Source organism: Malania oleifera, chromosome 3 (genome assembly GCF_029873635.1).
Source record: "Malania oleifera isolate guangnan ecotype guangnan chromosome 3, ASM2987363v1, whole genome shotgun sequence".
NCBI lineage: Eukaryota > Viridiplantae > Streptophyta > Magnoliopsida > Santalales > Ximeniaceae > Malania > Malania oleifera.
Genome location: NC_080419.1, coordinates 105,778,076 through 105,804,757, shown reverse-complemented (window position 1 = coordinate 105,804,757; position 26,682 = coordinate 105,778,076). Strand labels below are relative to the sequence as shown.

The 26,682-nt window shown below is 36.8% G+C and overlaps 1 protein-coding gene across 2 annotated transcripts; it reads right to left on the bottom strand.

The window, feature by feature from the left end:
* Window positions 1-1,247: 1,247 nt before the first annotated feature.
* LOC131151590 (WD repeat-containing protein 55) lies at window positions 1,248-26,032 on the bottom strand. Of its 2 annotated transcripts, none has more exons than XM_058102838.1 (15): window positions 25,684-26,032; window positions 25,552-25,584; window positions 25,348-25,412; window positions 25,124-25,211; window positions 24,913-24,985; window positions 21,135-21,241; window positions 20,907-20,949; window positions 20,748-20,804; window positions 19,899-19,975; window positions 19,645-19,693; window positions 19,521-19,567; window positions 19,323-19,396; window positions 14,492-14,547; window positions 13,822-13,942; window positions 1,248-1,631 (listed from the first exon to the last, which is right to left on the bottom strand). In XM_058102838.1, the coding sequence occupies exons 1-15, from the start codon at window positions 25,776-25,778 to the stop codon at window positions 1,561-1,563; spliced, it is 1,056 nt and encodes a 351-aa protein (XP_057958821.1). In that variant the 5' UTR covers window positions 25,779-26,032; the 3' UTR covers window positions 1,248-1,560. The 2 variants fall into 2 exon arrangements, with proteins under 2 accessions (XP_057958821.1, XP_057958822.1); XM_058102839.1 differs by having other exon boundaries at window positions 25,552-25,606; window positions 25,684-26,022.
* Window positions 26,033-26,682: the final 650 nt, after the last annotated feature.

Below are 26,682 nucleotides of genomic sequence, written 5' to 3'. Positions count from 1 at the left end.
ACACTTTTCTATCATTCAACCTAATTTAGGAAAGAGGAGGATATCTTCAATCGATACCATGCACAAATCTAGTTTTGAAGGATGATGGAACCAAATCCCTAGCATCATTCAATAACTAAAAAATATATTATTAGAATTTGTTTTCTTTATTCTCCAGTCAACTAAATTAACTTTTATTCACAATATATTCATTAATACCTTCCTAGAAAAACATCTTGGGTGTCTCCTCAATCTTTAAAAGATTACATAATTTTTTTAAAATATAATTTCCTCTAATTGGTTCCTTCTTTGATCTCCCGTTTCACTTTGTTCCCCTTCTTGATTTTTCATAAAATACTAAACACACTAACCTTGTGAATTCTCCGCTCCACTTTTAGTGTAACACCAAATCATCCTATCTTACAAGAGGAATTGGTATGAGAGGTTTTAATGACTTATCTTTTTTTTCCTCTATGATCCAATCATAAATGTTGATAGTTCTCTTTTAAAAAAAACAAAAAATATTTGTCAATGAGTTGCGAAACCTTTCTTATTACTCATCCTTGACAGGGAAGACTCGTTTATACTTGGAACCATGGTTCTTTCCAAATACTCACCTGCATTCTAAAGTTGAACAATGATAACATCTATTTCATATTGGATATAATAACACAAACTTTTGCTCGGATGACTCTTTATATGGTAATCCTACTCTAGATTCGATAAAATAATACAAACTTTTACATAGGTGACTTCTTTTTAATAAAAAAGATATTACTATATCTTCATTCAATTCTCATTACATTCTCATTTTCTCTTCCTTAAGAATAGTGAATTAGCCATGGAAGAGCAAATATATTCACCGCACGCCCATAGAGGGAGGAGAGTTGTGAGGCACAAGATCCTCCTCGCTCTACTCATCATGTGGTGTGATACTAATCAAGTGATGCGTCTAAAATGTTGAAAAAGTCATAATTGGTAATAGGCAATGTCTTCATTTGTTCCCATTTTCATTTTCTTGAACAATATCTTTGATTATGCTCTCATTTTTTGTTTTTATTAAAACAACCAGTGCCCCATATTTTTAAATTTAATATTCTAAAATATAATAAAAAATTGTAAAAGATAATGAAAAGTAATTTAAAAAATTTAAAATTTTTCAAATTAAAATTATTTTGCTAAAATACAAATATGCCAATCTCTCAAAGCATTGGGGTATTCTTTCTAAGAGGGAAACATTGACGTTTACAACAATTCCCTCGTATCAATTTATAGCAAAAATTACCTTTCATTATTCTCAATTTAGATTATAAATTATCATAAATTATTTCATTCCCAGCCCTAGAAAGAAAAAAAAATAGCCCACTTCTTTCTTTCCTCTTTCCCTCCTACGAAACACAAGAACACCTAGCAGGACTACCTACTATATTTTTGGCGAACATGTTAGGTAAGTGAGGTAAGCCATTGTTCAAATAGAAGCCGTGAAATATGCCTCCAAACAAGTCAAAACTATGGCAGACATCTCAACACAAATGCCCCAAGACTAGTTCAATCTGCAAAACAAGAATGCCACCACTTGAACTACAAATCTGCAAAAAAATTCTTTGAAGAACTAACATTCTTCCCTTTACTCGCATTTTTCCTCTTGGTCCCTGCAGAGGTAAGGACATCATCAGCCAATGAAAAAACAAACTTCAAAAGTTACCAATAAAACAAAACTAAAAACTTAGAAACCAGTCTACTGGGCATCTCATCTCAGAACATACTCAAAGCACATCATCCGTATATGAATCTTATTTCAGTAATGAATTTCCAGAAACATCATGGCATTTTTCAGCATAAGTTAGCATAGCCTCATCAAAACATGCTGCTTATTGAACATTTTCAAATTATAGAAAATCGTATTCTTGGCAAATAAATTGGAATTGGGATTCCACAGACTCCCCTATGTCTCCAGGAGAATCAGAAAATAGCCGCCATTAAAATCTGGAACCTACATAAAAATTTGTACCTTCTCTGCAGCGCTAACCCAGACAATCCCAACACTGGGCTAAGGATCAAGTAACCTGCTCCCATTAATAGATCTGGTAAATCTTTTTCCTTTTTATTAAAAGAAAATAATTATCTTAACAACAAACCATATAGTACAACAATAAGGAGAGACAAGATGCCCTCCCGATAACAAAATGAAAAGCAACCACAAAAATTACATAAGCTGCCTGCAAGCCCCTACCAAGATAAGGGCAGTGGCAAACCCCTAAAAAACCCAAAAAGAATGGACTTAAAGAGTGGCCAAGAAGACAGCTCTATTCTACAACAAATCCAGGGAGGTTATGCAATCATAAAAGGTTCTCACATCCCTTTCGATCCATAAGGTACCCAAAATAGCAAACCCAAGGTAGCAACCTTGCAATGTTGGAATAGGTGAGCACTCATTTCATTGGACTTGCAGTTATCAGGGTTGAGAGCATAGTCGTCAAATCAAGATTCAAATCATGAATCAAAATCCTAATTTTAGGAATCAAAATCAAGAAACAAATTGAATCACAGGATTCAATGCAAATTCCCAAAACATGTGAACTTGTTGGGTTGAAGAACATGTTGAAAGAACTTGGTTTCCCACATTCTCGACCTATGGAATTGATGCGTGATAATCGAGTTACTATTCATATTGCCTCCAACCATGTCTTCCATAAGAAAACAAAGCACATTGAAGTTGATTGCCACTTTATTCGAGAGAAACTTGTACAGAAGCTCATTACGATCATTCGTGCGAAGTCTGAGTTTCAGTTTGCTGATTTAGTCACTAAAGCCTTGGGAGGTGCTCATGAGAAATTCATGCGTAACAAGCTAGGAGCACTTAATGGTTATTTAGTCTTTTAGCATTATTGCTATGTGTTAAGAGTTTTGATAGTAATAAGTTTGAGTTAGTAAGGGTACTATGGTCATTCCTATTGTACTTGCATATAATATAAAAGAGGAATCATTGAGTTTAGGTCTTCCATTTTACCCAATTACTTAATATGGCATCAGAGCTGGTTACCAAGAGGTCCTGGGTTCTAACTTTGTGTGGTGTTTAAGAAAAATTATTGAGTTCCCTATAATGGGTGTTATCTACCATGTGTTTATCTCTTCATGCGCTATTAGGCTACATGTGTGGGGGAGTGTTAAAACTTGATATACATTGTTGGCCCACAACCTAATAGCTTAAGCTTTTAGGTAAAGTGGTAATCTAACAAAAATGTATCCCCTTTTCTACCCCTCTAGGCTCCTCCTGACCTTGTCAATCACAAGATCTAAAAGGCCACGAAATTACGATTTTCTCTAGGAGGGAGGCCTAGATAGGATAGAAGCCATTCAACAAAATTCCTGCTTCCCACATCAACATTCAACACCCACTATCCCACTCTTTGACAAGTTGACGGTTAATCCTAACATCCTTTTGAAGGACTGTTAACAAGATAAGAGCCTCTCGACATTTCTCAGCATTGTCCTCGAAAATCATTAGGATGTACATCAACAAATTGGAGATGAGACGCCTCCATGGCTCCACCTCCCTGCCAACAGGTAGTCCCCTTATCACACCCAAATCCTGCACATGTGAGAGCATCCTACTCAAGACATCTACCACTAGGGCGAAAATAAATGGAGACAACAAATCCCCTCGCATAAGCCCTCAAGAAGCTCTAAAGCACTCACTAGGTTGTCCCATGACAACAGCAAAAATGTTTGTGGAGCTCAAGCACCCTCTTATCCATCTCCTCCACATGTCCCTAAATCCCTTCCTACACATCACATCATCCAAAAAACCCAGTTCATCCTATCATAAGCCTTCTCAAAGTCTAACTTAAAGAAAATTCCCCTCCTGCCCCTCCTCCTCACATCCTCTACCACCTCGTTGGCCACCAAGATCGCATCAAGTCTATCCGTAATGAAGGAAAACTGAGCTGTAGTCATTGCCAACCAAAATCTCTCTCAGCCTCTTAATTAAGGCTTTAGAAAGAATCTTAAAAATGCTAGTGCCCAGGCCAATAGGCCTGAAATCCCTCACCCTCAAGATGATCTCTCCTTTGGTACGAAACAGGTGTATATAGACGTTCGTAATCTCCACCTCAATCTGAATATGGCCCCAAACCCTAGCTCCTGAAATTTAATACCAGTTCCTCAACAAAACTATTCCCCCGCCTGCCCTTAGCCGCTCATGAAAGAACCTGTGTTGCAGCCCCTTCAGTGGCCGACTTCCCCCTTGATTTGTGGTGCCAGCTCATGTAGTCCCTTAATAACAGCAGCTCATTACAAAGCCTAGCCCTTCTTGTCCCTGCCTCCTCATCTAACAAACTGCACTCATCAACCTATCCAAACCAGCAATTTCACCAAAGATGGACCATTCAGACTCTTTTAACAATCCCCCAAAACATCTATAATTCATTGTTTCAGCTTCATCTTCATGTACTTTAGGTTTTTCATCATTTTAAATGCCTCCCATCCTTCACCAGACACTCCCCCACCAAACCCTCACACACTTCCCAAATGAGGGGTGCGTCAACCACATGTTCTCCAATTTATATGGTGGAGGATGCCACTGCATCAAGTTGGAATTAAGGGGATCTGGACAATGATCTTAGACAGGGCTTGCAATGGTCTCCTGTACAACAAATTGATAAGCCATAGGCATCTTCCTATGCATTGATGAACAAGAATCTATCAATACGTGAGGAAGCTTGTCTATCTCCCACTACTATCCAGGTGAAACCGCCCAAGCTAAATAAAATATCCTTGCTTGGTCCTGAATCAAGAACCCAAACCTCCTAGACCGCTAGTTATTGATATTTATGTTGGATGTTTAAATTAAAAAAATATCAGTTTAATAAATAGTATAATAACAGTTGTTGGTTTTTATTTTAATAGAGTATACGTTAAATTTAATATATTAGTTTTAACGTTTTTCAAATATTAACTACTACTTAATGTTTCGTATTTATGATGTTGGAAGTTATACTTAATCTTATCTATATAAATTGTGATCCAGCTTCATTCCAAAATACAATTTTTCTTCTTCGAGATAACTTTATTGTCTACACTTTCTTGGGATTTATCTTTTGTTGGGTAATTAAATGACACTACATCTCCTAAAGCTCTAGTGTCTATGAGTGCATGCAAAACCAAGCTAGCTGAGTCATCCTGGAGGTCATGCGCAGTGACCATATGCACCGAGAAATGTTCTTTGTAGGCACGAAATCGGTTTTAAGGACAGTATTCCTTTCACGCCTCAACTTCTGATACATATTTATACTTTTTATCTAATATTAGTTTTATTAGTAACTATTTTTCCTTCTATAATATTTCCAACAATCTTAAAGCCGATTCTACATGTCAAAATTGGCCATAAATGGGAAATTTATGAAGAACGAAAGCATCTGTCATTCTATCAAATCAAACAAATGTAGCAAAAAAACAGAATTGGGGCGCTATATGCATTAGGCTGGTTGTGGGCGAGGAGGGATTTGAACCCCCGACACCGTGGTTCGTAGCTACATAAACCTAAAAGAATTGAGGAGACCCATTCAGGAACGAGAAAATGACATCGTGATTATTAAATTTAGACATCAGTGACATTAGATGTAATGGAGGTCACCAAGTTGTAATAAATTCCATTTTTCTCAAAATTGGAGTTTTAGAATAAGGTTTAATATGTGCACCTAATTGTAGGAGTTTTTTAATATCTAGGGACGAATGAATTATAATATCTTACTATACCAAATAATTTAACTCTCTTGTATACTCACTAAGTTGTTTTATATATTAGTAATACTTTGTTGTGTTTAGGCTTGTTATTAAGATATTAGATGATATTTGTAACACAATATTAGCAGATTCTATTCTTAATTTAAAATTTATAAAGTCGAGTATCTGCATACATCTCTAGAAGAAATTTTTCAAATTTTATAAGATGCCTAAATTATTTATTTTATGATAATGAGTTTATAATCTGTGAGGGGAAGTGTTGCCGAATAATATTAAAGAAAAGAGAAAAAAAAAAAAAAAAAAACACAAGCAAACAAAAAACTTCAAACAATTGTTTTCTAGTTCACTATTGTTAACACCAAAGAACTACATTTTTTATGCTGAACGGCCAGCATAGCAGGAGCTTCAGCAAAACCAATTTCCATCATGATGAAGACTTAAATCTCAAATGCAAAGCAATTTCACATTTCAGGTAAATATTAATAATACATATTTATATTACATATATAAGTTCTAATGCATTAAGATTGCAAGACATTATATTTGACAAAAATACCCTGGACATTTTCATAATACCCATAATTGCACATGCCTACGTCTTAATAGCCGTTAAATTAGCTCACCTTCTAAAATACCCAACTACTTATCATAGCAACCTACTATATCTACACATCCTTGCTACATAACCACTTAATCCTAACTTTGTTTCCAATGAGATCATAAAATAAGGAAATTGGAAAGGAATCTGCCGAATGATTTTAAGTTAGAATAGGAAATTGAAAAGGAATCCGCCAAATGATTTGAAGTAAGAATTTTCTCTAGTTGGTAATGGATGTGCTATGCGGCCTTCACTCATGCGAAAGGTACAAATATGTTGCATATTTATCACATGTTTTTAGGTTCTTAAATTTCCATAGTGATAATTTTATTTTATTTTTTTTCATATTTGCTATTATGAGGCGAATTCCCATAAGTCACACAAATGTATTATCTCTAGTTGTAGGGGTATCCAATGTGTTTTTTTTTTGGTATTCTTGTTCATTTATGAAAATGTGTGATGATGCATAAACATGCAGATATATATATATAAGCTCCATGATTATTATTATTAATGTTTTTTATGTCTTTGAGAGGAAAATTAACAGGGGCAAATAAGGCATAATACATAGAAGCAATTGTGTGGGGATGAAGTCGCTTAGCCATAAAATGGCATGGAGAAATTAAAGTGAAAACACACATAGGTGTGTAAATTATTTATTTTTGTGGTGCATTATCCAAGTGGATAATAGACACATAACCATAGCATTGGCTTTAGTTAGTATATTAATTTTTCATATTTGCTATTATGAGGCGTATTCCCATAAGTCACACAAATTTATTATCTCTAGTTGTAGGGGTATCCAATGTGTTTTTTTTTTTTGGTATTCTTGTTCATTTATGAAAATGTGTGATGATGCATAAACATGCAGATATATATATATATATATATATATATATATATATATATATATATATGCTCCATGATTATTATTAATGTTTTTTATGTCTTTGAGAGGAAAATTAACAGGGGCAAATAAGGCATAATACATAGAAGCAATTGCGTGGGGATGAAGTCGCTTAGTAATAAAATGGCATGGCGAAATTAAAGTGAAAACACACATAGGTGGGTAAATTATTTATTTTTGTGGTGCATTATCCAAGTGGATAATAGACACATAACCATAGCATTGGCTTTAGTTAGTATATTTGTGGACTAACCTGAACTAATTGAATAATCAAATTGAGCTATTATTAGTGTAATCACAAAATATGGAGGAACCTAATAGCAATATGATCAAAACATGAGAATCGAGAAACAATTGTTGATTAATGATTTCCTTAACTAAAGGACTAGCTAAAAAAATAATAAAAAATAAACATCGAGGAGGATGTGCCTTAGCCCCTTAACATAAACTAATAATGATGGCAACCTAACCTATGTGATTAGACTAGCTAAAAAGCTAATAAAAAATAAACATCGAGGGGGATGTGTCTTAGGCCCTTAAGATAAACTACTAATGATGGCAACCCAACCTATGTGATTGGAGATCACATGAATAAGGTTCGATGGGTAATAACAAGTCATTTAGTAGTTTAGTGAGCACTATTATTTATTTTGATCATCCCTATGGTGTTCTGATTTGTGCAACTATAACAATTGTGAACTTGAGTTTATCTCTTAATAAATTCATATCCTTTGTTAGGTAGTGTGTTAGTTATAGTTACACACTTGATGGATTTACCTATGTGAGTGTGGAAGTGGGAGTGCTTCCTATGAGAGTTTACTGGGCTAAAACTTTCTAGAGCACTCATGAATATCCAAGTATGGTGCATGGCCCATTCGTACCAACCCACAGGAGTTGTGTCTAGAGATGTTAGGTAAGTGATGCGTTTATAGTGTTACACTAAAAGATTTTGGTTCAAGATTTTAATATTAAAAGATAAATTAAGGAATGAACATATTCGTGGTAAGTTAGGTGTAGCTCCTATAGAAGATAAGATAAGGGAAGGACGACTCAGATGGTATGGACACTTGCAACGTAGGCCTTATAGTGCACCTGTGAGGAAGAGTGACTTAGTTACTGTGGGGGGCAGTAGAAGGGGTAGGGGTAGACCTAAAATAACTTGGGAGGAGATAGTGAGTAAGGATTTAATGTCTTTGAATCTATCAAAAGAAATGGTCCATGATCGCATAAATTGACGGAAAAGGATTCATATAGCCGACCCCACTTAGTGGGACTAAGGCTTGGTTTTGTTTGTTGTTGTTGTATTTTAATATTCACCAAGTTCTTATAAATCATAACATATTTTCTCTAAGTGCAATTCAAACCGAAAGGTATTGTCACCCAATGCATTACATCTTGTAATTACCCAACACTGGTTTTTATCTTTCTTGGTTTTTTTAAATTTGAACCATGTGGGGGATTGTTGATATTTATTTTGGATATTTCAATTTAAAAAAATATCAATTTAATAAATATTATATAACAGTCATCGATTTTTATTTTAGTTGAGTATACGTTAAATTTAATATATTAATTTTAACGTTTTTAGACTATTAACTACCACTTTAATGTTTCATATTTATGGTGCTGGAAGTTATACTTAATTTTATCTATATAAATTGTGATTCAGCTTCATTTCAAAATATGGTTTTTCTTCTTGAGATAACTTTATTGTTTACACTTTCTTGAGAATTATATTTTGTTGGGTAATTAAATGACACTACATCTCCTAAAACTCTGGTGTCTGTGAGTACATGCAAAACAGAGTCAGCTGAGCAATCCTGGAGATCATGCACGATGCACCGAGAAATGTTCTCTGTAGGCGCGAAATCAACTTTAAGGGCAGTGGTCCTTCCATGCCTCAACTTCTGATAAGTATTATATTTTTATTTAATATTATTGTTATTAGTAAATATTTTTCCTTTTATAATATTTACAACACTAGTGACCCTTCCCTAGTTTATCCCTGGAACTACAATTAATATAGAACTCACCCCTAACCACCCACTGCAAGCTATACACCTAAAACACCAACTCCTCCTTAAAAAAAAAAACCCCACAAAGAAGAGGAATTTGGACCGCTCCCAGAACCTCTATCGTCAAACAAAACCAAAAGAGAGAGACCCTACTAGACAATCCTTTATAGAAGCCACCATCCAATCTTTTCCTCTCTACACCCAAATCGCAAGAATCAAGAAAGCATCAACTTATTAAAGTTAGGCGTCCTGGCGGAATAGGATGTTGGGTTTAGTAATCATTAATTAGCTCCTCAATCATTCTTCTTTTACTCGATCACCCTAAGCCCCTAATTCCAGGACAAGATCTTCATTTGACACTCTAGGGACCCCAAAGTCCCTAGGGGTGAGCATAATTCGGTTTTAACCGATATTGACCGACCAAATTCGGCTGGTTCGCTTTGTTGGTTAGGTTCGATTTTGTAATTCGGTAAATTTGGATATTTGATTTTTGGTTCGGTTATGGAAAAAGTGAATTTCAGTTAACCGACTTAACCGAATTATGTAATTAATTAATAATTAAATATAAATTATATAATTTAGGGTTCACACAATTCCCTAAATCCATAAAATTCCCAAATTATGTAATTAATTAATTATGTAATCAATTAATAATTGAATATAAATTATTAAGTTGAATTTTGAAAGCATACAAATTATACAATCATATTTTTTCCATAATTAATTATAATTTGATTATGTTGAATTCGGTTAACCGAATTAACCGAAAATTTGGTCTGGTCGGGTACGATTCGGTTATAATCGAGAATTAACTGAAAAAATTTGATTAATTCAGTTAATTGGCCAAACCGACCGATCGCACACCCCTACACATCCCTACTCATAAATGATGAAGTGAGTCTCTCCAACTCCCTACACAGCATCTTAGCTTTTTACCTAATCTCAAGCTCCTTCATCATTGGCCTAACTCTCTCCTCATCAGAGTTCACTGAAAACCAACCCAACTCATCTAGGAGATCCTGGCATATTGGTTTTCCCTCTTATTCTCTAATAGGTCCACAATTTTGGAAGACCCCACAGTGGTAGACTCCTTATGGCACAAAGGTCATTGGCACAACATCAAATTTGGGTGAATTCAATTACAAGAGACTTTGTTTTTCCTGGTGAGCCTCAAGGAGATCATTGCATAGGTACGTTGACTCCAAATTGGATTGGGGTTGGGGATCATCAACAAATCAAAACATGATTTTTAATGGAAAAATGAGTTCCCGATGAAAAAAAGGCAATTTTCTTCTCAATTCAAAACACCATATGAACTCGTACCCTCCCTAAACAAAATTACCACCACCTTCATCAAAGTTACTAACTTCAGTTTCTATGCAGCCTACACATTGCTTTCAATTTGTAAGTTCAATTTTGTCAAATGCCCCTCCATTCTTCCGCAAGTGCTCAATCAGTAACCCATCATTATCAAGTTCATTTGGCCACCAACCTACATCTTCGATTTTACCCTCATATAAACCTCTAACATTCAGTTCAAGGTCTAGTCCAGCACATGCAAGTCTTCATCCTGCAAAATCCCCAGACTCCCTAAGACTTGCTTCTGCTTCTTTTGATTGCCGATAGTGCCGGTGCTCAAATTGCTAATCGTTTTATCCTGCCTGCCCTTCTTAACACATGCCCAAGTGGTCTGCGTCTTAGGTAAGATGTCCTAATTGGACTTGGGAGCCTCTAGCATCAATGCCACTTTATAACTCAGGGCACTCAAACATGCCTATTCCATATGAAACTTGGGTCAAATTGTAAAGAGCTCCTTAGAACCCACCTAAGCATTAGGCTAGCATAATTTGTTAAATTGGTCACTCTTGGTTGAGCCTAAATCCAGAAAGACGCCATCTATTTGAGCTGGGTAAGTCTTTCAAATTTGAAAACTTATCCAAAATGGTTATAGACTTTTCATATCTGCTCCCCCTATGGTCGATTTTGACATTCCGGTAACTCCCCCTTCACAATCCACCTCATCGACAATCCTCCATGGCTGGCAATGCTGACCTTTCAGTCTTGAAAATGGAGCCAAGTCCAGGCATCACATCTTCATTTATGGGTTGGCTGGACTTCTCTCCTCTTCCTAAGAGGTGCTTCCCAGAATTTCCTCCATCCCAACACCTCCACTCCAACCTGGTAAGCAGATCCTATGAATGACCCCCCTTGACAAGTATTCTTTCCATCGATATAAATCTCCCTGAGGCATTGATCAGGCGAACCAAGATGACCTGGTTCAGCATTCTAAATGTCTTCACCCAAGGGTTAGAGGTTTTCGAGAAAAAGGAAATGTTGCATCTCCTTCAATGACCACAATCATTCCTCATCTGTGAACATAATGGAGAAAAGGTCTCTTAGTTTTCCCTATAACCCTTCAAGTAGGGTCTGTAATCCTTCAAGTAGGGGTGTACAAAAATTACTGAAAAATCAAAAACCAACCTGAAACTGGGCCGAAATGAATTTGGTGCGGTTTTCAGTAATCGGTTTTGGTTTTGGTTTTGGTTCTTAAAAATGAAAATTTACAGTTTTCAGCTATAGCTTTAATTTCTAACACATAACCAAACCAAACCAAACCAAACCAAAAAATGAATTAATTAATTAATATTTATGTATGTGTGTGTGTGTGTGCGCGTGTGTATATATATATATATCCTGGAATATAAAAGGTGCTAAAAAACTGGTTGTACTTATATATATATATATATATATATATATATGTATGTATGTATTTTGAATATTTAATTTTTTATAATTTTAAACCATATTAGAATCATTAATAACAGCCCTACTATGGCATCCCCTTGATGCCTCTTCAGTGAAGTTTCCTTTACTTATAAAAAAATATATATAATTTTAAATCATATTAAAATGAAAATTTTAAATTTCATATATTTTACTTATTTACAAAAATTTTAATTTTGGTTCAGTTTTGAGTTGAGACATGAGAAGGGTGAGGCTAGAGGAGATTTTATTAAGGCAGGGAGGCACTCTCCCCTCCCAAAATTCGACGTGGGACGAGGAGATACAATACTGCTGCCTGATTGCACTTGCTCCCCATAGTGACTAGTGAGTTCACACATTGGAAGTGAGTAAAAGATTGAGACATTATTCTCCTTATAAATTCCGTCTGCCCCTTGGGTAGGATTTCACTGTTCACTGTCCTGCATGCTTCTTCTGGCCAACCCAATCAATTGATTTACAGCCAGCATGAGTCAGTAAGCAGGCCCGGATAAAGAAATTATGGCTGTAAATTTTGTTGTCTTTTCTGCCTACTTTATAAATGTATAGTTTTTTTCCTTTTTTGGTTTAAGAACCAAACTGAACTGCTAAACCGCCAGCTCTTTTGGTCAGTGAACTGTCAGTTTCAAACTGGTATTGGTTCATTACTTTAATAAACCAAGAAGCTCAGTTCAGTTTTCAGTATAAGTCAGAACCAACGCAAACTGAACCGATTACACCCCTACCTCCAGGCTCCAAGTACCCTTTCGCTTCAAACAAGAAATGTTTTCTGTTAATCGAGATTGAGCTCTACGTCTCCATTTTCCCAATTTCCGAATGATTCCAAGCTGACTGAAAGACACTGGGCTTGATAGGGTCCGAGATGAAGAGCTCTTTGGGTTGTAAAAAATGGCTAAAAAACAACCTAAAAGGATTCTAGAGTGAGTGTCTCTAATGCGAGGTTTGGATTAGGGATGATTGTTGTATAGAAGCAATTGTAGTTGGGAAAAAAGGGCAAAAAATACAGTAAAGGATCTTGTATGAGGAACTCTGGTAACTATTACTGCTTTGGGAATGAGTTTTGACGAGGGCATTATCACAAGTAAGATGGGAATGGGGTAAGGGATTCTGGTGGAGAGTTTTGGAAAAGAAGTTCAAGGGGAAAAAGAGGTCTCCACAAGAAACCAACTAATTACTGATCTGGTGAATCATCGAGGATAAAGCTTTAATATGCCAAGACCAGGTTTGACTATGGGCTTAATGCATATGAACAACCCAAAAGGGCAACGGTCCAACCAAATTTGAATTTTCTTGTCAGAATATTGGGGCACCATAATTATAAATATCAAGTTATTAACACCAAAGATCCACAATTCTCTTTTAATATAACAATACTTGTAAATGAATGCATCTTAACTATTTTTTTTTAACTTACTGTGTTTAAAATTTCAGAATTCACCATGTCAGCCAATGATTAAACTATTAAAGAAATAGCCACCAAAAGTTTAGCATCCAGTGCAGGTCCATTAAGGCATTAACAATGCAAACAAGGATCCAGTCATTGCTGGATTCCACCAAAGAGAACTACATTGCCACAAACTAATCAAATTAAGAAATATGAACATTTTTTTATTCAGTCATTATATCTTCGAATCCAAAGGTTGAAAAATCGTCTGATAACCTTCTTAGAATCATCATCAACCCGTGATACAATAGCACATGCATCACTTGTCAAACTATATTACGGAAGTTTCAAATGTTTTATGTGACAAACCGCCTTAAAATGCATTTTCACAATTTCCACACAGTAATCGTACCTATGCAAGATTTTGGAACACTGGTATCCACATCCATCTCCTCACTGTCACTGTCTGGCATAGCCAAATGACTATGTAGAGTATTTCCCGAACTTTGCAGTATATCATCCAAATCCCAGAGCTATAAGGAGGCAATGCAGATAGTTGAGATCAAATGCAATAGTAGATGTAAATGCAAGATCCAATAAAGATGTAAAAATATATGCAAGTAGAAAATTAAAAATCAAATATAAAATTTGCCAGGAAAATATACTAAAAATAAAAAGCAAATATGAAATCAATAACTAGCTTTCTACTGTTTTTTATGTAATAAAAATAGAAATAGTGTCGTTTTGTCCCATTACTACATATTGGGACTAGGAGACGGATGCAAAATATCCAGGCAGCAACAGATATGCCAAATCCAAGAATCCATGATCCCAAACAAAGTGCAAGAAAATTTTGTTTTGTAATAGTAATACCGTAAACACTTTTACTCCATTTTTTTCACAAGCACTTCGTACTGTCATACAATCGACCAAAAACTCTCCAATGTGAATTACTTGGAGTTTTATTAAGAATATTTTCCATGCATAAGCCCAGCACAAGATTGCATAGATTTTTTACACATGCATGCACAAGTGCACACACGAACAAAGAGAGAGAGAGAGAGAGAGAGAGAGTCAAACACCTTCAACATCTGATCATGTGATATACTGCCAAGAAATTTTTTATCGTGTGAAAAAGCTGCAAGACCAAACAAAACCAAAGATTAGACATGCTTGTCTAAATAACTACAAACATAACCAACTAGAATGGGATGGGACAAAAAGAATTACAAACAAATCTTCAGTTAAAAACAAAACAAGAGGGAGGGAAGAAGAGGGGCCAGACAGATCTGAAGTTCCATGTATTGCACCTGTCAAAAAAAAAATTAGTATCTACAAGTGGACAGACATGCAGATCAGTGCCCACTGTAGATGGATCCACAGTCACAAGTGTAAGGGTGAAGATTGCGGAGTGTTGGATAGGAAAGAGATCAAGGAGGGTCTTACAGAGGAGAGAGTGAGAATAGTGGGTTTGAAGAATGAGCTAGAAAGTGTTCTTCTTAAGGAGGTAAGAAGGGGAAAAAACCCAGTCCCCTTTTACGTTTCAATTTCTTCTCTTACCACAATTCCTGGCATTCTCACATATTCAACCAGACTAAGATGACTAAGGTTCTGATATATCGTCAGAACTGTCTCTCAATCAACAAAAAACAGTTCCTCTTTGAAGAAGGCCGCAACTTGTGGCATGTTATTAAGAAAACCAAACATCAACTATGTCTATTGAAGGAGATACACTTGTCTCTCTTCACAAAAACATTGAACCATGGGTGAAGACCTTTAGGTCTCCCAATCATTTTGAGCTGGATCAGTTTAGGGCTAATCCTATGGATTCTTGATTTCAATGGAGAGGATTCCAGCTAAGGAAGCCGTTCAAAGGATCTGCATACCAGATGGTAAGGAGGTTAGCTGTTAATTATGATGAAGGAGGCTGGTCCTCAGGGGTACCAGAGAGTGAGAAGTGAAGATTCTACCTTGGAATGTCAAAGGTTTCGGAGGGGTTAAAAAGGAGAATGGTTAAGAGGGTTGTAAATAATACTAATCCTGATATTTTGTTCTAAGAGACCAAACTCAAAATAGTTGATGCCTTCTTGATTCAAAGCATTTAAGACTCCAGGGGAAGAGACTGAGCGGTTCTACCCTATTCAGGCATGTCGGGAGATCAAATGGTGGCTTGGGACACGAGGGCCGCCTCTCAGGAGTGTCTACTGGGGTTCTTTTATTTGTTAGTTTTGCTTGACCTTAAAGGTTATGGGCGGTAGTGGTTCACTGTTCACATCTGTCAATGAGCCAAACTCTTTATCCTAACAGAATGCCCTCTTTTTTTTTTTTAAGAGTTATTGAGTGTCCTTGGCTTGTGTAGCCGCAATGGGTGGGAGGATGGACTTTAGTGTTACTCGCAAATCCAGGGAGGGGGTTTCTAGGGTCACTGGCAGCATGAGGAGGCTTGATTCCTTTATACGTGACTGTGGACTTAGGGATATTCCTGTTAGCATACATAACTCCACTTGGATAGGCATCCAGAGACAAACAAGTTGCTTCACTTTTATGTGGGAAGTTTTCCTATACATAGTGCAGGAATCCCTCCCTATGGCTGTCTCAGACCACTGTCCCATGCTCTTCGATTCTAACCTAATGCAATAGGGGCCTGCCCCTTTTAGATATGAAATAAGTGGCTGACGCACCCTTCATTTATGAATTGTGTGAAGAGTTGACAGGGGGAGCGTCAAGTTCAAGGCTACAAGAGGTTCAAATTGATGTAAAGATGAAGTTGAAACAATGGAATAAAGAGGTGTTTGGGGATGTCAAAAATGCTAAAAATAACATCCTCTCTGAAATCATTGGTTGGATATGTTGGGGGACCCAGAGGCGTGGCCTGCTAGAGAAGGAGGATAGGGCTAGAAGGCATAGTCTTTGCAATGACCTAGAGATGTTCTTTGGAGAGGATATGAATTGGCATTAGAAAATTGAGGGTGAAGTGAGCTAGAGAAGGGACCCACAATTCAAGTTTTTTTCACAAAATAGCTGCTGGAAGGAGAAGGCAGAAAGCCATCAAGGAGTTAGAATTAGAGTCAGGGATAAAGATTAGGGAGCATGCTCAAATTGGAAAGGAGATTAAGAAATTATATAAGCATCTGTTTACCAAAGATTGCACGAGGAGGCTGCTGTTGTAGGGCCTCAGTTGGAAACCCATCGAAGTGAGCTCTGCTCAATGGTTAGAGAAGCCTTTTGAAGAAGAAGAAGAAGAAGAAGAAGAAGAAGAAGTTAGGGAAACAGATGGAGATGTGTTGGAGAATGCCCCTGGGTTGCTAGCCCGGACAAGTTCACAGTGACCTTTCATTAGGGGAATTGAAGATCTTGCATAAGGATATTACAAGGTTCTTTGAAGAAATCCATAGAAATGGGGTGGCGAGTAATAGTGTGAACTCTACCTTCTTGACCCGCATCCCCAAGAAAAGGAGATCTTTGAGGGTGACGGATTTCAAGCCCATTAGCCTTGTTACTAGCATGTATTATCCTTGTTACTTGCATGTGCTGGATCCTTTCTCAGGTCTTAGCTAAGAAGCTGTGTTTTTGTTTGGGGGAGCCAGTGACCATGGCTCAATCTTCTTTCATTAAATACAGGCAAGCTTTAGATGTTGTGTTAGTAGCCAAACAAGTGGTAGAGAATACGAGGAGAGGCAGGAAAGGGATTTTCTGCAGGCTTATGACTGGGTAAGTTGGGGTTTTGGATACAGTGATGAGTAGGAAAGGGTAGGGGCTTTCAAGGAGAAAATGGATTAGAAGATGCCTAAGCTCCACCAACATCTAGGTTAATCTCAATGGACAACGTAGGGAGTGCTTTAGGGGCATTAGAGGTCAAGACAAGGGGACCCGCTATTCTCATTCTTGTTTACCTTGGCAACAAATATTCTGGGCAGGATGTTCTTGCATGCTCAAGAGTTGGGGGTGATAAAGGGTATTTCTGTTGGCAGGGAGGAGGTGGAGGTTTCTCATCTCCAGTTTGCAAATGATGTACTATGTTGTTCCTCAAGAACATTGTGAATTTTGGCAATTATTATGCTGAAATTTTTTAAAAGATTTCAAGATTAAAGATCAACTTGTCAAAGACTGGAGTGGCAGATATTAATGTGGATGACAGGGTTTTAAAGATGCATAAGGCCCTGGCAGGTTTACTGATCAAAAAATAGAAATAACAAAAATAAGGCGGTGGTGGATTGTGCTACCATGGAGTGCCATATCTCGGTCTCCCACTTGGTGGCAACCCCAATTCAGGTGCATTCAAGGATTCTGTGATTGAGAGGTTGATAGGAGGTTCGAGAGGGTGAAAAAAAGACATATTCATCCTTAGGAGGTCATTGACAGTGGAGCCCTTTCTAATACTCCTATCTACTCTCTACACCTCTTTAGAGTGCCCGAGTGTGTTGCTAGGACCCTTGAGAGGATAAGCATGCTTTCTCTGGTCTAGCTTTGAGGAGAATAAGAACAATCATCTTATTAGTTGGGATTTGGGAGGTGGTGAGTAGGCCGAAGTCAAAAGGAGGGTCGGGGCTTGGTCATGTGGTTTCCAAGAACATCTCCCTGATAGGAAAATGGTTGTGGAGGTTCCCTTAGAGATTAACTCTTTATGACACAAAGAATCAAAAGTAAATGCAGGGCTCATTAGAATGGGTGGGACTTCGCAGGAAGTGGCAATGTTTCTCATGCAAGCCCTTGGAAATACATGTCTCAATTTGCCCGTCTTTTCTTCCCCCTTAACCATTTCAAAGTGAGTAATGGCAGCACAGTTCATCTCTTGGAGGATATGTGGGTGGGTTAGAATTCTTTGGAGCTGAAGGTGCCTTGCCTGTTCAGACTTTCAACCCTTCATAATGCACCTATCACCGCTTTTTTCTCTTCTGAAAAGGGTTCTCTTTCTCAGGATTTCCATTTTTTCAGTAATCTCAAAGAAAGAGAGGTTGATGAGCTTTCCACCATGCTTACGTCTTTGGACCATCTTGTTCCGATCAATAAGGGAGACAAGAGGGGTCACGGAGGGTGATTCTTCCGGCCATTTTTCCACTAAATCTTTCTTTCTTTCTCCTTAGATTTCCTTCCCCAATCCTTTTCCCTTGGAGCCACAACATTTGGCAAGCTAAGGTTCCTTCCAAGGCTCGGACTTCCACCTGGACGGTGACATTGAATAGGATTAACACACAGAATTTGTTACAGACCTGAAGGCCGTCAACCCTGGCATGTGTGTGATGTGTATCGTAAGTCCATTGAAACGAATTCTCACCTCTTCCTTCCTTGAAAGGTGGCTTCTCATCTCTCGAATGCTTTGTTTTCTAGTTTTGGTGAAGCTTCAGTGCCACCACCGCTCCCCCCCCCCCCCCCGGGGGGGGGTGGTGACGATTTGCTTTCAATAAGATATTGGGGTTCAAGAAAAAGTACGAAGGGACGAGACCTTTGGTGCAATGCAGTTTTTGCTATCATGTGGACTATGGGTAGAGAGGATTGCAATAATTTTCAAGGGATTGAACTACCTCTCCTAGTTTGTTGTTGGATAGGGCAGTGTACTTGGTCTTGTTTTGGGTCCATTCTTTGAATTTTTTCACAGAGCACCACTGCCTGATTTGGTTAGGGATTGACAAGCAGCATTAATTTAATTTTTAGTTTTTGTTTTGTCATCTTCTGTTTTCTTTTCTCTTCTTTGGTACTTTGGAGGACTTATTGTCCGCCCCCAGTTGTACCCATTTGGACAGCTGGTAATACATTTTCTTATCCAAAATATAAATAAATAAAAAAAAAGAATTAAGGTTGGAGAGAATCAGCACTTGAAAAATTTAACTTGAACAAAACCCATAAGATCAGAAATTCCCTAAACAAAATCATATATGGCTGGATTCATGTTAAGAGTAGAGGTTCAAATCATACCAAGGCGCTCAACAGGATATTCCGAATGCTCTGCTATTGGTTGGACAATTCGGTTTGGTAATATGCCCACCAAGCTAAAAATAAATTAAGAGGAATTAAAGAAAGTGCAATAGAGTTTATAAAAGAGATAAAAATTAAAAATATATATGATTTAATAAGAATTATTATCCTCAATTCTAGTACATGGATTTTTCTCACCTAATGAGTCCATTCTCTGCACCCGTGATGACATTATCTTCGTCAAGCTAACAATTCAATCATTTAGATTTTAATTAAGGCAACATAATTGTTATTTTGAAACCAATAAATACACAACACTCACCTTTAGTAAAGCATCAACAGAGTTTGGACAGAGATTAACAAAACGATCACTGAAAATTCACAACACTCACCTTTAGTAAAGCATCAACAGAGTATGGACAGAGATTAACAAAACGATCATTGAAAATTCAGAAGAGACATTAAGGACCCAGCATGCCATTAGGAGCTATAATAATTGATGGATGGTAAAATCAAAAAAGTCAAAATACAGAATGTCTTCCAATTTTAAATTTAACAGAAATGATTGTAAAATACCTGCAGTCCTTGAAACAACCCCATGAATACAATAATAGAGTTCCCGATTGTGTTCCACAGATAACTTTTCTACCATTCTGACCACAAAAAAAATTTAGCCAGGCAAATCGGAAAAATAAAAACATTTGTAGTGTAGCACAGAAAGGTTATAAATGATCATCCACTTTATAGAATTCATCTGGGTTCACAAAAGTATTGCCCTTCTTTATTCAAAATTGGTGCATTTTCAGTTACGAATAATTTCAAAGATGGAAAACTATCAGAAATTCTTCATAAAGTGGAGAGACCTATGTCCAATTATCAAATACTATTCAGTTTCTTCTCAAATGTATTCTGCAGGAAACACGTTTAAGGTTAGTGTATGGAAAACATGTTCAACATTGATGCAATACCAATTTCAATTTTGATTTCAAAATTCAAATTGTCAATTTTGATTTCAATTTTGAAAACTTATGGAAATGCATGAATTTTTTATTTTAAACTTCCGAAACCATTAATAGAAACATGTCCAATTAACATAAATAGAATTCATAAACCAGTTAGACATTAATTATTGTGCAAGTACACCTTATTTAGACATAAAAGGCTAAATGAAATGTTGCAGCTAATATCTATGTTCAATCTTGCATAAAACTTCAGAAGTTGAAAAGCTATCAATTATTTCTGGAAATTCAAAATTTTCAATTTTGAAAAAAAAGAAATTGATTGCCACTTCAGTTTCAAGGGTGGTGGAAAGAGGAAATTTCGGTTTGCTCATAGAAATTTAATACTATGGCACCATCCCCCCTCCCCCCAAAAAAAAAGACAAAAAAAAAAAAAAGCATTTTAAACATACGAAAGAAATGCTACCTTCATAATGACAACTGAAAGCAGTTCATCTTCAGAAAACTCGGACATGCTTTGGACCTGCCCTTCACATAGATGGATTATATAATAAAATCCTATTAAAAAAAATTCTTGAAGAACGATATAAGCATAAAAGATGAAATATTTTGCTTCTCCACCCACCTTATTTCTTCGCAGGTCACAGACAGATAAAGTGCCATCTCCACTGACCAATGTCAAAAGAGATAGAACATCAGAAATTTAAACTAAGATTTAATGAAGCCAAAATAGAGCAGAGAACAAAATAAAATCCAGGTAATCAAACTTCTGACCCGCTGACTGAAACCTTGAACAGAATGTTCCAATAATTTTAGAAGGAAGAGAAAATAGGGGTTGTATAATGTTGGCTACCTTGTTCCCAATAATTTCTTGAAATCAGATGCAAAAGTCATATCCGAAATGTACTCTTCATGGGCATCAAATGAACTGGAGCAGGAACGCTGCCTGGTATCCCATACCTGCATTAAAATTCAGAAATAAATATTAATTTTGGGAGGAGGGGGGAGACAGAAATGTTGGTTAACAAAGGCCCAAGTACAAGGCAAGACACTCTATGTCTAAACAATATATGCTCACATTTTTATCAACCAGCATTCTGTAAAAAAATAAACGGAACAAGAAGCTAGGTGTTAGGGGTTGACAGTGTGACCTTGGTTAAATGGGGAGGAGAGATGTCTTCACTTGCTCTCGCCAAGGATTTTTATACTGGATGTTAAATAACTCAGATGATGGCTTGTGTAGTTGTCTTGTTGATTGAATATAACAACTAGTTCCACATGTCATTGAGTATGAAGGTCGCTTGTCTTCATGAATTCATTATTGTTGGAACTGATATTTCTTGCCTATGATGGCTTTCGAAAACCTCTCGAGTGTTCATGACAGCCGGATTGAACGTGTAGTTATTGGTTGATTCTGTTGAGGGGGAGCCTCGACGAGTGCCGCGCGGCCCATTAATTGGGTTGAAATTGATGGTCCGTGACAGTTGGTATCAAAGCACAATATGCATGAGCCCGGTGGGCGTGAACACTATGAGTTAAAAAATGAGAATTTAAAACTTTGTAAAACAGAACAATGTAGAGGCATGTAAAGCAAGGGATGACTCAAAAGAAAGGAGTGCCAATAGAATTTGAGGCCGCCAAAGAGAAAATTGATTTTGAAAATAGAATTGTGAAACTCGAGTAAGTCACTCCATGTATGAAAATCCCTGGTAAGGAGTAGTTGGAAGCCTCGAGAATAGGTTGAAATACATTGAGGGCATGATATTATCTCCTATCTCGTGATGGAGACGGACAAACAGTGCTTGTGGTATTCGAAAGGAGGATTGATTAGTCGGAAACTCATCGTGGTCGTGATTTCATACTTTGTCCCAAAGGGGTAGTGCCAATAGAGCTTGAGGCCTCCCTACGGGAAGCAGACCAATAGAGCTTGAGGTCTACCAGAAAGTATTGAGTTGTTGCCTTGAGTAGGCCGAAACACATCGTGGGCGTGATGCCATTCATCATCCCAAGTGGTACTGCCAATAGAGCTTGAGGCCTACCTACGAGAAGCAAACTAATAGAGCTTGAGGTCTGCCAGAGAATATTAAGTCATTGGAAGCCTTGAGTAGGCTGAAACATATTGAGGGCATGATTCCATTCATTGTCCCAAAGGGTAAAGCCAATAGAGCTTGAGGCCTCCCAGTGGGAAACAGAGCAATAGAGCTTGAGGTCCGTCAGAGAATATTGAGCTGTCGGAAGCCTTGAATAGGCTGAAAGACATCGAGGTCGGATGCAATCTAGAATCCCATGGGTTTGTTCCAATAGAGCTTGAGGCCGCCCTACGAAAGTTAATTGAGATCGTTGCTATATTGAACATACAGAGGATGGGAAAAGAATCCATGACAATTTGATGGGTAAGTGAGCAGAGGACTTCTAGTAAGACTACAGAGAGAAGGTAATGGTTCACACCAATCACGTCGGAAAGTAGGCAAGGTGCCACCCAAAAGTGCAAAAGGGAAGGCAATGTGAACACTGCATGCTCTGTAAATCAACATGGTAGAGAAAGGGCATTGGTTCACACCAAATGCTCGGGAAAGAAGGTAGGGAGTCACACCAAGCGCAAAAGGGTTGGCAGGGTAAATGATGCATGCTTCGGTTGGTATGGCAGAGATAGGATAATGGTTCCCGCCAAGTACCTAGGAAAGTAGGCACGATGACATGCCAAACGCGCGAAAAGGGGTAGGCAAGGTGAACGTCGCACGCTCTGACCAAGTTAAGATAGATATTTGCAAGCCTCTAATGACTTGAACAATGCTACAATGAGAGTTTCGGTAGATTTCAATACCCAAAAGACAACCAACTGGAATGGATGAGTTGCAGATCTTTTCGATTCTTTATCTGTCAGTTGTCGTAGTTACCTCACATAGTCAATAAGTTGTATCTTTTTCAAATCCTTACCTGTTAGTTGTCGTCATTATCCCACATAATCGATGAGTTGTACCCTCTTTATAGCTCTTTACCAGTCAATAATCGTAGTTAACTCACACAGTGGATAAGTCTTTTATCTCTTCAGCTCTTTGCAAGTCAGTAGTCATCGTAATCTCACACAATGGATGCATCTGTGTCCCTTTCTAGCTCTTTACAAGTGAGTATTCATGGTTCCCTCATACCGTGGACGAGTCATATAGAGTAGATACTAAATATGTAGAGTATAACCTAGTAGACATATAGTCAATGATGAAGGTCATCAACAAGAGTGTGAAGTCTTTTTATAAATACATCGACGAGGTCATCAATAGAGTGAGTAGGGGGATAATGTTACGATTTGACAGTGTAACATCGGTTAAACGGAGAGGAGAGATGTCTTCACTTGCCCTCGCCAGGGATTTTTATACTGGATGTTGAATAACTCAGATGATGGCTTGTGTGGTTGTCTTGTTGATTGAATATAACAACTAGTTCCACATGTCATTGAGTATAAAGGTCGCTTGTCTTCATGAATTCATTATTGTTGGAACTGATATTTCTTGCCTATGATGGCTTTCGGAAACCTCTCGAGTGTTCATGACAGCCGGATTGAACATGTAGTTATTGGCTGACTCTGTCGAGGGAGAGCCTCGACGAGTGCCGCGCAGCCTGTTAATTGAATTGAAATTGGCGGTCTGTGACACTAGGCTTCATCAGATTATTCATACAAATTTCAGTGAAGAACAAAAGGGGGAAGAAGGAGGGTGGCCTTTAACTTTGGTAGAAGTGCTTTTAACTTTGGTAAAGACCAACATAAGAAGATATTTGAGAGCCAATAGAAAATGAAGCACAATTCCAAACAAACAAAATAAAACCCAAATCTCTAGTCTCTGTTTAGCTATTCCATTCCAAGGTAAGCCAAAATCAAAATGAAGATAGAGTTTGCACAAAAATTTGAAAACCTATACAACGTAAAACATCATATTTTCTTCCATTGACAGTTAGCACAAGGGCCAAGTTACTTAATTGATTTTCACTTTCTGCTGCAGCAAATTTTCTAAAGCAGTTAGAAGATAGTAAGATACAAAAGGAAAATTATCTTTTTTTGCATGTTTCATTGGATATTATAGACAACAATTAGAAACATATTAGAAGATACTAAGATACAAAAGGAACATTATTATATGCAAATCTTTCATATATTTTTACTTGATATTGTTGCAAATGATTAGAAATATACACCAACAGCTCCATATCACCAATAGAAGGGGGGAATTAAAAGTGAAACAAGACACTGAATTATGAAGTTGAATTGTGAGCATTGGCAAAACACCTTGTTCTTTGACCAAGGAGCCAGCAGTTCTATTGATCCAGAAGTTAGTGGATATCACTAGAGTAAAATCTTTACTCTTAACATTGAAACCTCTCATCTGGAACGCATCATGCTGGCTGAATCGCTGATGATGCACCTTATGAAAAGCTTCAACCAGATTGAGCTCTCACTAACTATAAAAATAAAACAAAAATAATGCATTCTTCCTTATAACAAGAAGCAATGTAACTTGTATTTCCACTTTTTGATGGCCTAATATTTTTGTTCATGTGAGAATTTCAAGGAAAATAAACATAGAAAATGTCTAAAGGACACAACAAAGAGAGTAGCATGAAAAGCTCAGGTAATGTACCTTAATACAACCCTCGTCATCTCCTGAGGCAATTGTTGACTCTGTAAAAGTAATAAGTCGATTGACAGCAGCCCTGTACAACATTATAGTGTCACATCAAATTTCAAATGAGTATAATCAGACCATCAAAGTAATAAGCTAGAAAGGTAAATGATAAAAGTATAGTTATATTAGAAATCCAAGATAAGCACACTAGAGACACAAGCCGTACCCATGAGCATTTTCAAGACGTGCAATTGCAGACCCTGTTTCCACATCTGTAGCGAGGATAGAGCAATCCGGAGAACCCGTAACAATGGCTAATGAAATAAAAGATTACAAAGAGAAGCAACTTAGTGGGATTATTTTTAGATGAATTTTTTTACTCTGGATAACAAGAACTAAATTGTTTATGAACAAAAAAAACTATTAATAACAGCAAATTGTAGACATTACCACGTCCTTCATTAATGAATCGAACAGCTCTACAAGACTCACTGTGTGCATGAATTTCCAACAACCTAAGGATTCCAAAAGTAAACACAAATTTCTCAATTCCAGTTTATACTTTATAAGAGAGATTACTCAACCAAACAGGCGTGTCACAAACAACGCAAGCAAATTAATTGCCACAAATTCAATATAGAAGGTCAATTCTACCTTTGAGGCGAGGAATCAACACTGTACCGGTATCTACAGGAAACAAAACAAGCCACTGTGATGGAGAAGTTCGATTAGGAAAAAAAAAAAAGGCAATCAGACAAAAAAAGTGAGGGGAGTGAGCATAAGTACAGGAGAAGGTTGCCATTGATGAGGCCAGCAGTGACAAGGGCGTCCGAAGGATGGAAATCGATGTCGAATGGAAGTTTTCCCAAATTAATCTCCATCAGAAATTATTTCAATACCACAATCACGTTGTTGCAACCTGCAGCTAGGGCTAGTGCGTATGGAGGGGCTGAGCCTCCTTCTCCACCGCCTCCGCCGCCGCACCCCTGATGCCGCCCCCCTCTCTCACTTTCTCTATCTCTCGGGCTTGTGTGTAGAGCGGGAGCTGGGCCGCTTGCTCTGCCGTCGGATCGATAAGTAGGAATTACTGATGATTTATAAAATGTCAATCAAAAATAATTGCCCATTAAAAAATAAGAATATATATATATATATATATTGTTACTTAATTAAAATATTTAAATGTTAATTAAGAATATAATAAAATAATAAAATGATAGTTTAAAATCAAGGGGCTTTTCAAAAAAAGTGTTAACTTTAATATATATATGTATAATAATAGTATTATTATTATTATTAATATATATGTATAACATATTATATTAAAAATAATTATACTAATTATTAATTTATTTAATATTAATTTTAATTTTATATGTGATTTTTTTATTAATTTCATAATTGAATCGTTTAAACAATAATTAATATGTTTTAATATATATTTATATTTTAATATATTTTAAAATTATAAAATAATCACTAAAAATTTCTATATTTATAAAGTTAAGTTCGCTAATGAATAACGTCACTTATAAGTAAACCCACATATTATCTTTTATTATTTTACAAAATTCACTTACCCTATGTTTAAATAACTTTTAAATTTAAATTTGTATTCTATTTTAATAAAATATAAAATAAAATTGTATTGAAATTTCTTAATAATCAAATTCACTCAAATCCGAATCTAAAATCCGAAATTCATGTACTCAAACTCAACATTACTTTTACAATAAATACTTTTACAATACAAGTTAAGTAATTCAAATCTATTTTAAATAATGA